The 13,624-nt window shown below is 36.2% G+C and overlaps 5 protein-coding genes across 5 annotated transcripts; 2 read left to right on the top strand and 3 right to left on the bottom strand.

Moving 5' to 3' along the window:
- Positions 1–20: 20 nt before the first annotated feature.
- Positions 21–497, top strand: RO3G_01727 (uncharacterized protein; the record flags this gene model as incomplete). The annotated part of the gene is made up of 1 exon (XM_067656318.1): positions 21–497. The coding sequence occupies one exon, from the start codon at positions 21–23 to the stop codon at positions 495–497; it is 477 nt and encodes a 158-aa protein (XP_067512419.1).
- Positions 498–1,862: 1,365 nt separating this feature from the next.
- RO3G_01726 (uncharacterized protein) lies at positions 1,863–3,174 on the bottom strand (the record flags this gene model as incomplete). Its single annotated transcript, XM_067656317.1, has 4 exons — positions 1,863–2,087; positions 2,143–2,316; positions 2,386–2,646; positions 2,716–3,174. 4 exons carry the CDS (start codon positions 3,172–3,174, stop codon positions 1,863–1,865), a joined length of 1,119 nt encoding a protein of 372 aa, XP_067512418.1.
- A 3,579-nt stretch (positions 3,175–6,753) lies between these two features.
- RO3G_01725 (uncharacterized protein) lies at positions 6,754–7,502 on the bottom strand (the record flags this gene model as incomplete). Its single annotated transcript, XM_067656316.1, has 2 exons — positions 6,754–6,760; positions 6,916–7,502. 2 exons carry the CDS (start codon positions 7,500–7,502, stop codon positions 6,754–6,756), a joined length of 594 nt encoding a protein of 197 aa, XP_067512417.1.
- A 1,660-nt stretch (positions 7,503–9,162) lies between these two features.
- Positions 9,163–10,488, top strand: RO3G_01724 (uncharacterized protein; the record flags this gene model as incomplete). Its single annotated transcript, XM_067656315.1, has 2 exons — positions 9,163–10,264; positions 10,349–10,488. 2 exons carry the CDS (start codon positions 9,163–9,165, stop codon positions 10,486–10,488), a joined length of 1,242 nt encoding a protein of 413 aa, XP_067512416.1.
- A 1,197-nt stretch (positions 10,489–11,685) lies between these two features.
- On the bottom strand, positions 11,686–12,482 carry RO3G_01723 (uncharacterized protein; the record flags this gene model as incomplete). Its single annotated transcript, XM_067656314.1, has 4 exons — positions 11,686–11,707; positions 11,868–12,088; positions 12,147–12,320; positions 12,390–12,482. 4 exons carry the CDS (start codon positions 12,480–12,482, stop codon positions 11,686–11,688), a joined length of 510 nt encoding a protein of 169 aa, XP_067512415.1.
- Between the last annotated feature and the right edge of the window lie 1,142 nt (positions 12,483–13,624).

Raw genomic sequence — 13,624 nt, 5'->3', positions numbered from 1 at the left:
TGCTTGTTCGTGTTGCTTTAATGTCAGTCAACTGTGACATACCTGCAGCACGTAAAGTAGCCGGGTTTATGGGGCAGTCAGCTCATAAGGCTTGTAACAAATGCTCAACTGTCTTTCCAAGAATCAGTACTGGCGCCAATTCATCCAAGCCTGATTTCTCCAACTTTGATGATGAGCATTGGGTAATGAGGGACAGCACCCAGCAAAGACGAGAGGCGTATGACTGGCTGAACGCGACCCATATCACCCAGCAAAAGGCATTGCAGACAAGTACGGGGAGTAAATGGAGCGAGCTTCATCGACTTTGCTATTTTGATGTGGTAAGATTGACAACTGTGGATCCAATGCACAACTTGTTCCTTGGTACACCAAAGAGGATGATTGAAGTTTGGGAAAGCCGTGGTTTGCTTACAGTAAATGATTTCAAGGCAATGGCTGATGAATCAAATTCAATTCTCATTCCTTCTCAATACTGCAAGATCCCTAGATGTATGTAACAAATATAAAAAACTTTAATTTATGTTCAAGCTAACAATTTTTTTTTTTTAAAAAAAAAAGCCAAGGTTGAAAGTTCTTTCAGCAATATGAAATCTGACGAGTGGAGAACGTGGTGTGTTGTGCTTTCGCCTTTTCTCTTGAAACAAAAGCTGACAAGAGAGCACTTCGATGTTTGGATGCAGTATGTTGAAGCTGTGAAGTTGGTCACCGGCCCCTTGATTACAGTTGAAGACATAGAAATGGCGCATTCACTTTTTAAGAATTTTGGCAAGTCATGTGTTCAATTGTATGGAAACTCTATGACAACCCCCAATATGCATATGCACATGCATCTGAAGGAATGCTTTTTGGACTTTGGTCCTTCTTATGCCTTTTGGCTTTATGGTTTCGAACGCCTTAATGGTAATATAAAAAATATTAATATTAATTTCAAGACAGGCTTCGAAACAACCTATGCCATTATGTTTACACAAAATGTTCATACGCAAGACCTCATACATTCATTACATTCATTCATTAACACAAACAACGAAGATATGCTCCTATTGGTGAAATCGATAGAAGAGATAGGCGAGGTTACGAGTGACGAGAGTGGTTTAACGCCATTTGACTACTCTCGTTTCATAGACGGGCCTAGTTTATTCAATTCGACGATCACTGGTAGTGAGCCTCTACCACCATCATCCTTTCCTTTAAAATTCAACAAGAAAACAGAACTTATATGCCATGAGCATTGTGATGCTTTAAAAAATTACTATATGAACACCTATGCACCTATGATAACAAATACATACATTGATACCACCATACACTCATTCAAAAAAATCACTTTGCTTGGACAGCTTTATCAGCCAGCAAGTGCAAATTCATTATCATCATCACCATCATCATTCATTCAGGCCATTGTCGACAATCAACTGCGCATTGGTCAAATATCATATTTTTTTACTCATTCATTTGGTAACAACACTCATTACTTTGCATTTGTCAATTGGTACAGTCATGCGTCCCAACATTTCCCCTCCTTTGATGGTACTGGCATCCAAGTGTGGAAGAACCAGTATGAACCTGTGTCAAGACAAAACATACTTCCGATTCATCGCATTTACAATCCTGTTGCTGTCAAGCCTTACATTGACAATCATATTCTCACTCTCTCTCTTCCAAGAAAGATTTATATGTAGCAAATATGAAAAACAATTCAATCATTTATCATTATTTTTATCATTATCATTATTATTATTTTATATATTTTACTAAAGAATCATTCAATAGACTAGTTTTTTTTTAACAAATGTTTATTCAATTTGATAAGAGGCAACAAAACAAGAAACAAAAAAAAAAGGAAACAAAAAAGCGGATGCCTATGGCATTGGGTTCGCAGCAGCAGAGGAGGAAGGACCAGAAACAGAAGTGGGGAAGCCAAGAGCAGGGGAAGAAAAAGCCCAGGAAGGGTAGTACTCATGATCAAGTTTATCTGGGAACTCCATTTCAACATATTGTACTCTTCTTCTAATTGTTGGTGGAGCTCCCTTTTTCTTTAGTAGTTCTCTGTGCCCTTTCTGGAGCTCTTTGTGGAATTCCACTACCTGTAGGCAATTAAGGTATATTAGAAAATGAGATTTATTGATATGTCATACTTACTCTTTCACTTCTGAATGATGGCCGTTTGACAATAAACGTACGGCCATCTTCATCTTCTGGGCCATTCTCCTCATCAGAGGTCCAATCAACCGTCAAGATCTTTTCGGCAAATGGGAACCGTGCTTGGTATGCAGCTGCGTTAGCGTTGTAAGCAACCCTCCTGTTAAGGAGTTTCTATTATAAAGTATTGATGTAAGTATTATAGGCATTTTATATTACAATTTTTAAATATCAAGTACTTACTGCATTTACGCGGCTGCGGCAGGCTGACGTTGGTGTCGTCACAGCTTTCCCATTTGCCTTATCCACCATGTAATAGAACTTGCTTCTAATCATGGTGAATACTTGCGAATCAGTCAGGCCATTGAAGCGTTGGTGCTTCCTGACTTCATCGCGCAACAGATTTTTTACTTTTCTGTTGGCCTTGTCGGTGATGGACTTGAGTGTATCAAACCTGATGCCACGGTCAACCAAGTATTCACGGTAGTGATCAGCTATGTGATCCTATAATGTAAGTAAGAAACAAAGTTATTAAATTGTATTTGCTAATTGATACTTTAATTTTAAACTTACACTACACTGCTTTTTGATCCTGTTGATCTCAGCCACATCAACATACTGCTGCCCTTGCTGTGGCTGTTGAACTGGGTGCTGCTGCTGCTGCTGCTGCTGCAGTTGTTGCTGTTGCCACATTTGAGCAAAAAACTGCATTTGGGCAGCCATCATCTCTGGTGTGAGAGCAGAGGCTGCTCCAACGGCCTCTGCACCAGTATGGCTGCCAAAGCTTGCAACGGAAGCAGACACAGGGACAGGAGCGGACACGGGAACAGGAAAAGGAACAGAAGCCGAAGCAGAAGCGGAAACAGGAGCAGGAGCAGGGACAGGAGCAGGAGCAGGAGCGGAAACAGGAGCAGAAGAAAGAGAAGAAGAAGGAACAACAGTGGATGATGATCCAGCAATATTTGAAGAAACTCTTGCCCTTTTGGGGGCATTGCTGGGAACGTTGATGGGAGTGGCGACGCGTCTGGACATTTTTTAAAATAAAGTATAAAGAGGGGAAAAAAAAAGAAAAACGTCCTACATTGTTTTTTTTTTATATTCTTTAGTTTAGTTTGTACTCTTTCTTTTTTTTTTTAAAAAAAAAACTATTGGGGTTGAAGATGTTAAATTTAAATGAAGAATAAGTCTAACAATATATAAACAAGCTTTTTGAATATTTTAATAGCTGTTCTAATTTCAGAAATGGTGTTAGAATGAGCTTTCATGGTTATTAGATTTGACTGATGCTGAATAGTTGTAACACTAGTAAAATGAGGCTATAAAAAAAGTATTTTTTTTTCCCTTTTTTCTTTTTTTTTTTTTTAAAAAAAAAAACAATCTTCATAAAAGGTAAGTTCTTCATATTATATATACTATATTCCTGCTCTAATGGTGCTTTTATTTTAGTAAAATAATATCGGTTGCTTTCTTGATGTTTGAAATGGTCTTTATAAAGTCTCTTTCCCAGGATTATCGTTGCTTCCTTTACTTGTTGGTATAAGCTTAACTAGTGTCTTTTTTTTTTCTTTTTTTTTCCTGTTCCATCTAAAGCAAGGTACTATTACTTTTACTATATACTCGATTGCTAATAGCTATTATAGATGCGTGTTGCTTCCCTTTTCTTTACTTATTGGTATAAGCTTAGCTAGCTTTGTTTTTTCTGAACCCATCTAAAGCAAGGTACTATTACTTCTATCACATAACCTATATAGCTAATAATTATCATAGATACATGCTGCTTCCTTTTTTATTGTTGGGTATAAGCTTAGCTAGTCTTCTGGCCTATCTAAAGAAAGGTACTATTACTTCTACTACGTATACTCAATAGCTAATAATTATTATAGATACGTGCTACTTTGCTTTGGCCTTTACTATTTCTTTCTCGCCCTTGCTTTGGTTCTTGAGTACTGATGTCTTTCCTTCTTTTGCTTTGAGTGCTCAAGCCCTTGAATCCTTGAATCTTTGAATCCTTGTGTCTTTGCATCCTTGAGCTTGGCTTTTTTTTTTTTTTTTTCTCATGAGAACCTTTTGAGTTCCACGAGATTAATTGATGTATTTTTAGATTAGATGATGCTATTTTGGTGACAATAGGTAAGTCAAATAAGCTTTTAAAGCACTACAAGCAAAGAAATACTCTATATTGTTATTATTATTTTATTTAAATAAAAAAAAAGCTATTTTTATAAACCAAATCCCTATTTTTTTGTGTATATAAAGCAATATAAGTGGTTCATAAAGAAGTATATAAAGCAATATGAGTGGTCGATAAAGAAGTTTATAAGGCAATATGAGTGGTTTATAAAGAACAAAAAGACAAATAAAGCATTGATTTGAAAAGTATCATTGGTCCCCAATTTTTTTCTGACGTAGGAAAGACTATGAAAAGCAGCTACCAAGATAGACGTCCTCGCAGAGTAAGGATTAAATCTACTTAGAACTCTGAATTATCACTCCCGTCAGTATCTGCATTAGCAAAACGCAGAATAAATAATAGAATCATAGGTCAATAAACGGTGCAGATGTTGACGTCGGCATAAATATGCATTCAATCACAGATTTTCATATCGCTGAACATAAAAGCATATACCTAACAATTAACGGTTCGCAGAGTTTGCACGATTATTTGCAGTGCCACTGCAAATAATTGGTGATTTTCAACATCTACAATCAGTTGTTGCATCTAATAATCAACGTTTTTGACGTCTTTGATTAAATGAAAAAAATTAACTTTCGCTGTATTGGTCATTTTCGAATTTTGAAAATAGATTCAGGTGCGAAAAAAATAAAGAAATTGAACAATACTTTTGTTTTTTTTGTAGCGTGTGTTATCTCGTAAGAATAAAAAAGACTATAAAATTCAACGAGACTGAAAAAAGTTATATCTTTATTTAATATTATACTGTCTGGTATTTATATTATTTTCATGGAGGTTTAATTAAATCCTTTTCAAGATACTTTAATTAATTATAACTGTAGATCTAGTGTCAATAAGTTTTAATGTGAAGATCTGTTCCTGGTTATGCAAGTGGACTGTTTTATAATTATTTCTTCAGTAGATCTGATCTTTCATTTATGTTGCATTGCATCAGGAGTTATATTAAAAGCTTGCATTGAGTTAAAGGAGTGGAATTAGTTATGACCGAACAATAGAGAAAAGACTGTAATAAATCTTTGTAAAGCATTCATTACTCTGATTTCTTATAAATTGAATATGAATCATGTTTAAAGTATGTTGGGATACGACATAGCGTAAGTATTCATAAAGTTATTCATGTTTTAAAAAAGTGTCTTTTTTTTTTCAAATGGTCTTTTTTTGGAAATCCTGTTCCCTCTATCGTTGAAAGACCGATATCTTCGTTTTTTTTATTTTTGAGGGCAAAATGCGGAAATCAAAAGCATTTTGCGATTATTTTGTTCAAAAGAATACATATTAGGAAGGTAGTCTATGATTTTTAGCTTAGGTCATTACAAACGTGTTACAGAACGTAACAAAATAGTCGTGTTTGGGAAAAAAAAAATCTGGTAAAAAAAAGACTAAGTTAAAAAAAAAAGAAAAGAAAAAAGTATAGCAATAAAAAGTTCATTGTTCAAATGAAAACAGTACTCTAACAACAAATATACTTTATATTTATGCAAATGCTATTACATTATAACAAAAGAATAAAAAAAAAATAAAGAAGCTCTGTTAACATTTTGTTACAAGGCAGTTATAATTAACAAATACATACAAAACTCTTTTGTTTATCAAATAAATAGATTGCTTTATTATTTTTTATGACAGATATAATAAAAGAATATATGTTTTTAAGCTTATACTAGTTCATTACTTACTTTATGTTTGTACATGGGTGTAATTTGCCATTAGCCATTAGCCATTAGAGATGTTAGCAATGACAACTTTCTTTACCAAAAAGAACTTTTTAGCAACAAGCAGTAATATAAGATTGATATTCTTATAGTTTCTTTAAGTTGGAAAGAACAACTTTGCCCATGAGTCTCATGTTCGTCATCCGAATGTGTACCATTAGGAATTCCTAATGTAAAAAAAAAGAAAAAAAAAAAAGAAACCAACATTAGACTTGGTTGTTATTATTTTTTTTTTATAAACTTACATTTAAACCGTTGTTGAGCTTTCTTTTTTATCTTTTGTATCTGTTAAGGATACATAAGATTATAGTCACTTTATGTTAGTAAAAGGAATCGGATATGATCCTGAATAGTATGTTGACATAACTTGGAATCATTTATAACATTATTCCCAGAACAGATCAATAAAAGACTTTGATTAGATTTTTATATTAAGCTTTATTCATATTAACTTCACACAGTCAAATAATATGACATGGTTGTAATATAGTTTATTGATGATATGAGCATGTTGAATAAGGAATGACAATTACTTACCGGATCATCATTAAGTCATGTAAACCTTTATCCTACAGTAGGTCAAAAAACTGCTGCAAGGAATCCATTTTTCTTGGTTTTTGTAGCGCACATCCTGTTACAATGGCACAAACTGCCTCTGTTCCCACATAGTAAATCTTCTACATGTCTTGAGAAATCCGAAAGAGTTTAAGCCCTATTGGATAAGTATTGAAGGAAGTATGAGATGCGCAATTTGAAAATTTGGAAAAACGAAAATTTGAACGGAATGAATTTATTTATTAATATTTAGTTGACCCTCCTTTTTTATTAATAACCTCTTGAATTCTTGCCGGCATGCTATCGATATACCTTTGGCAAAGATCTTTGTCAAAGCCATTCCATACTTTTTCTACTCGTTCCCAAAGCTCATCCGTATTCTTTGCTCTACGTTCGTAACAGCTGAGCTTCAACTTCAATTGATGCCATACGTGTTCTATTGGATTTAAGTCCGGACTCTGAGCTGGCCAATCGCTAATATACCGCACTTGATGATTATCTAACCAGTCTATTGTAGATTTTGCCTTGTGCTTTGGATCATTATCATGCTGAAAGTAAACGTTGGACCAGTTGAAATTGTAGTATTGCATAGTATCACGAAGCGTAGTGTCCAATATATGCTGATAAACATTCGCGTTCATGTTCCCATCGTAAATTTGACAAGCATATCCTGGTCCTTCAGAAGTTATACAGCCCCACATCATCAATTTGCCTGCTCCATGCTTGACTGTAAGTTCTAGATGATGCGGTTGAAGAGGATCATTTGGTCTTTTCCAATAATACTTACAGCCATCAGAGCCCCATACGTTGATCTTGGTTTCATCAGAAAAGACGACTTTTCGCCATTCTTCTACTGTCCAATCCTGATGCTTCTTGGCCCATTCTAATCGATGCTGCATATGAGCTTTTGTCAAAAACGGCTTCTTTTTTTTTATTGAAGAATGGAACTCCATTGATTTCAGTACGTTAATTGCTGACTGGTATGAGATATCGTAGCCAAGTTGAACCAGCTCCCGGTGTACCTCTTTGGCAGTCTTTAAAACCCCTTCAATGACTTTTCTTTTTATTAACTGCTTCGTCACTTTGGAGACTACTGTAGGTCTACCACCTATGCTTTTTGTCCTATTTGGAAACAACCGTCTAGAGTATCTACTGACAGTTGATTCATGTACTCCAATTCCTTTAGCAATATCGTACGTTGATGTGGATCCAGTTAATGCTTGCTTGAGATCGTCTACTTTTCCTTCTGGCAGTCGTTTAGGCATGCGATTGGTAATAAGGTAAAAAAGAGAAATAATTTAAGTAAGGAAATATAAAATTTAAAATAAAGAAATTGTAAGCGCTTTTATATACTGGCAACATTCTAATCATGTCAAGAATGTGAAAAATTATGATAGCAACCGGTTGGGTCGTATTAAAATTCGTCATTTAAAACATATGTGAACAAGTAAAAAAATGTCGAATGTTCATAATACTACCTTTAGCGATCTCAAATTCCACCAATAACCATTGCCCATATCCGATAATCGACGAATAAATGCACTTTCTATTGAGGTACAAACAGTCAAGGTTTGAGATAGTTTGGTGCAGTACCCATGGACAACCAGCTGTAAAGCCTGAATTTTGCAATTCCTTGCAGCAGTTTTTTGACCTACTGTAACTGAGATATTATTATTAGCCATAATATCCAATCACGGAACTAGAGGATTTTATATTCATCCGTACCGTCTCCTAAATAGTCCTACGCCCAGAGCTACCTGAAACCATCCCAATAGCATAATTGACAATACAAGCTAGGAACAGGCTAAACTAATAATTAGAAATAGTAATCATCTATTCTGTCGAATTGATCATAAATCTGTCCTAATTCTTTATCCGTATCATGTCTATAAATACTCTCACTTTTTACATGTAGAATTCATCATATTCAATCTTAGTTATCTTAACTTAATAAAGAGATACCAAGTTCTAACAGTATTTCTTTATCTTTGTTGTTATACTACTTTTACCTAAAATCCCCTATTCTAAACAACCCCCTATTCTAAACAGTATCCGCAATGTTAAATATGCTCTCTGAAACAAAACAAGGGAAAAAAAAACCAGTTCTTTTGAACACGTAAAATTGTTACTGTTTAGGAACCAACTTCCAAATTTAGTATATTTGCTTTAGTTTTTTTGATCACGCATTTTTTTCTATCTTATTCCTCTACTAAATCCTGAATATTATTTTTTTTGAAATGAACGCCACCAACAACAAAGTTAAATGCCAATGCACCAAATGCAGCAACTGTCCTGAAGGATTCAAGTGGATTGCAAAGAAAACCGCTAACACTCATAAGCGCATAGACAAAGTTGGAGAAGGTACAATTTTTTTAAAGAAATGCAGCAAGACTAAAGTGCAATTAAAATAGTTTTGAGACAAAGAAGATTTGAAAACACCTTCGAGCAACCCACCACGTCTACCGAAAGAAGCACGTTTGAAGGTATATTTATAAATCCACCCCTTTTTTTTATTAAACAAATTTAGAATTCGACATTGATGCTGACATGGATGTCGACATGGACGAAGAAATGACCAACGACCAACAACTGGCGTATCTCCTGGTCCTTTACCTTGTGCTTTTCCAAGCAAAGCACCTTTCAGTTGAAGCCGGTGAAGACTTGTTGGCCTTTCTTTCCTTTTTCGTTCGTGCTCTTGGCCATGGCATGGAGATTCCTACAAAGATCTCCACTGCTCGTACCATGGTCAATTATTCCTCTGCCAGTAGTGGTGTCTCCCGTTTCCTTGTCTGTTCTCTTTGCAGAAGTGTGTACGACACAGGGAGTTTGCATACTCGACAATGCCCTTTTGTTAGGTTTGCAAACAACCCACACAAACAAGAGCGCCCATGTGGTAATTCACTTTTTGTTGGCAGCAGCCTGAAGCCCGTCCTTGAGTTCCCGTACAACTCAATTGTGGAAACGTTGAAGAAGTTCTTTGTCCGTCCGAACTTTGAAACAGAGATTGAACAGTGGAGAGGTCGATATGTGGAGGAAGGTGTGTTGTATGACATCTATGATGGTCGAGTCTGGAATGAGATGGTCGACTCAGCTGGGGAGTCATTTGTGAGTAAAAGACGATCATTAATGGTGTCATTGAACGTTGATTGGTTTCAACCTAGTGATGGTATGCACTACTCTTGTGGTGGTGTATATCTCACGATTAACAACCTTCCAAGGAGTTCTAGGATGAAGGTTTCCAACATCATCCTGGTTGGTATGATTCCTGGGCCTGGCGAGCCCACGGATGACCAGCTCCAAAACTTTTTGCGACCAATGATTGCAGAGCTGAATACCTTGTACGGAGGTATGATGATGCCAACGTACCAGAACAGAAACGGTGAAATGGTACGTGTTGCTTTGATGTCCGTTAACTGTGATATACCAGCAGCTCGCAAAGTAGCTGGGTTCATGGGTCAATCCGCGCACAAAGCCTGCAACAAATGTTCGACTGTGTTTTCGCGAATCAGTACTGGTGCAAATTCAACGAAGCCAGATTTTTCAGACTTTGACGATGAGCACTGGATTCTGCGAAACAATACCCAGCAGCGTCAAGAAGCATATGCTTGGCTAAATGCCACTCACATTACGCAACAGCGAACCCTGCAGACGGACACAGGAAGTAAATGGAGTGAACTTCACCGACTAGAGTATTTTGATGTCGTGAGATTGACAACCGTTGATCCCATGCACAATTTATTTCTAGGTACGCCAAAAAGAATAGTTGAAGTTTGGGTAGATCACGGGCTTCTTACAACAGCTGATTTCAAAGCCATGGCTGATGAATCAGCTTCAATTGCTATCCCTTCACAGTACTGTAAAATCTCTAAAGGTATACAAGTATAAAAGAATTTGTACTATGATGAATCTGAACACTAATTTTTTTGTTATAAAAAAAAAAAAAAAAAAAAAACGAAAAAGGCAAGATTGAAAGTACGTTTAGCAATATGAAGGCTGATGAGTGGAGAACGTGGTGTGTTGTGCTTTCGCCTTTTCTCTTAAAACAAAGATTAATCGGTGAACATTTCATCAATTGGATCAGATATGTAGAAGCAGTAAGGTTGGTGACTGGTCCTTTAATCACAGCAGATGAAATTCAGACAGCACACTCCTTATTTAAAGAATTCGGCAAGACCTGTGTTCAACTCTATGGAAAAACATGTATAACACCTAATATGCATATGCACATGCATTTGAAAGAATGCTTTTTGGACTTTGGTCCCTCCTATGCCTTTTGGCTTTATGGTTTTGAACGATGGAATGGTGATGTCAAAAAGATAAATATCAATTACAAGACAGGCTTCGAAACCACCTATGTCACTATGCTTACTCAAACCATTCATACGCAAGATATAATACATTCATTACCTACATTCATTAACAACAACGATCAAGGCATGCTCCTACTGATCAACTTCATAAAGGAAATAGGCGAGGTTACGAATGACGAGAGTGGTTTAACGCCATTTGATTACTCTCAGTTCATAGACGGGCCAAGTCTATTTAACCTGACGATTACTGGTAGTGAGCCTCTGCCACCACAAGCCTTTCCTTCAAAAATTAACAACAAACAAGAACTTTTATGCCCTGAACACTATGAAGCCTTACAAACTTTTTATATGGATACCTATGAAATACCTATTATGAATACAATCAGTACAACTATAAAATCATTCAAAAAAATTAACTTGCTTGGACAACACTACCAACAGTCAGACAATCATTCATCATCATCATGCATTCAAGCCTTTATGAACAATCAATTACGTATTGGTCAAATATCATACTTTTTCAGTCATTCATTTAACAACTCAACTCATTATTTTGCATTCGTCAATTGGTACAGCCATGCGACTCAGCATTTTCCCACCTTCGATGGTACTGGCATCCAAGTGTGGAAGAACCAATTTGATCTAGTTTCAAGCAACAGCATACTTCCAATTTATAGAATCTTCAATCCTGTTGCTGTATGCCCATATATCGATAATCACCTTCTTACTCTCGCTCTGCCAAGACGAATTTATATGTAACAACTATGCTAAATTATTCAAACCTTCTTTTATTACTATTATTATTATTTATTATATATTTTACTAAAGAATCATTTATTAGACTATTATTGTTATTTGTTTTTTTTTAAAAAAAAGATTTTATTCAATTTGCAGAGACAACAAAAGAGGCAGCAAAAAAAAAAAAAAAAAGGAAAAGAGAAAGTAAACGCTTACTGCATGGGATTAGCAGCAGCAGAAGAGGAAGAGCCAGAGACCTCAGCCGAAAAGCCAAGGCCAGGGGAAGAAAAGGCCCAAGAGGGATAATCCTCATAGTCAAGGTTTGTAGGGAACTCCTTGTCGAAGTATTCCACCACCCTTCTTGTTCTATTGATGGTGCCTTTTTTCGACAAGGAATTCCTCCATGCTTTTTGAAGAACAGCATGGAATTCGTCCACCTGTAGATTAAGTAAAGGTATATTAGAAAATAAACACTATTACAAAAATATTACTTACTGCTTTGCTTCGAAATAGTGGTCTTTTTACTACAAACACAGGACCATGTTCATCCTCAGGACCATCTTCTTCCTCTGACGTCCAATCGGTCATCAGAATTTGTTTTCCAAAAGGAAAACGAGCTTCAAATTCCTCAGGGGCCGCATTGTAAGCATTTCGCCTCATGGCGAGCTTCTAATGTAAAAAAGTAATGTAAGTACTTGAAACACTATATATTTCAATCTTTAAATACTAATTACTTACTGCATGCACACGACTACGACGCGTTGAATCTTCTGACGTAGCCGTTAGCCCCTTACTTTCTCTCACCATGTAGTTGAATTTGTTTCTGACCATGCTGCGCATGTCAGAAACAGTAATGCCAGCAGAAAATGGCTCCTTCTTGGCAGCTGCTACAAGCAAATCCCTGGGCTGAAGGAAAAGATACGATGCAAGGAGATTCCGGGCCGGGTATTTGACCTACCTAGATGCCAAATATAGCAATCGATGCAAATAATTTTTCCGCATCGAATGGTGTTACTTTCGAGGCAGTCACGTTTAAACTCAGAGAGATATGGCGCTTGCAACACGAAAAAACCTCTTTTGAGCTGACCCCACAAAAACGATGCGGAGGGATTACTCTACCAATATTTGTACAACATCAGCAAGCAGTACCGCAATCGATGCAAATAATTTTTTCCAATCCAATGGCGGTACTCATAGATCTCTCACTGTAACACACAAGGAGGTACAGGCTTTTAAAGACGAAAAAACCCCCTGGTCGGACGGACATTATGCTACCAGAAAGGATTACAAGCCGAATTCTTGTCCTACCAATATGACAAGCTTATCCATAGGTAGAAACAGTGTTTTCGCATTTAATGATGGTATTTACAAGGTGATCACATCGAAACTCAGCTTGGTATCCGTCTTAAAGCGTGAAAAAAGTGCTTTTGCTGATGGACAAGAAATTGTACAAGTAGACTGCAATCTGAATATTGTTTCTAGTTACACTTAAGATATTCTGAGAATCTCAGATGATATTTCTACATTGATTGCTGATAAACTTTAAGCACTAAATTCCTTTTACAAAAGATAATTACGAAGCAAGCAAAAAGGAGCATGAATAAATCTTTGGGGCAATTGTACAAAGCCTCTCTTTTTGGCCTGAGCACTATCACTCCTTTCTGTGTGTTTTACAACAATGTCAGCCATACCGCCTTTTCTAAAGCGAGGTTCATAATAGGTATACAATGAAAAGCTGCTGTTGGTTGCTAGTAAAAGCTTATTATACTGTAATGTTTAAGAATTCACCGAACTATTGGTTCTATAATGCGAAAATGGACAAGAACTTTTTTTAGGTAAATAAGATTACGACAGTGACAAATTAAGCTAACAAACTTCATTTGCACATTTTTAAATATGAGACGGGTGAAATATCAAAACTGGTACTATGTGCTATAATCTGCAAATAGAAGAACATAGGGTGGATTAGAATA

Source organism: Rhizopus delemar, genomic scaffold (genome assembly GCF_000149305.1).
Source record: "Rhizopus delemar RA 99-880 supercont3.1 genomic scaffold, whole genome shotgun sequence".
In the NCBI taxonomy this organism is placed as follows: Eukaryota; Fungi; Mucoromycota; class Mucoromycetes; order Mucorales; family Rhizopodaceae; genus Rhizopus; species Rhizopus delemar.
The sequence above is the reverse complement of the archived record's forward strand: the minus strand, read 5'-3'. Positions and strand labels throughout refer to the sequence as shown.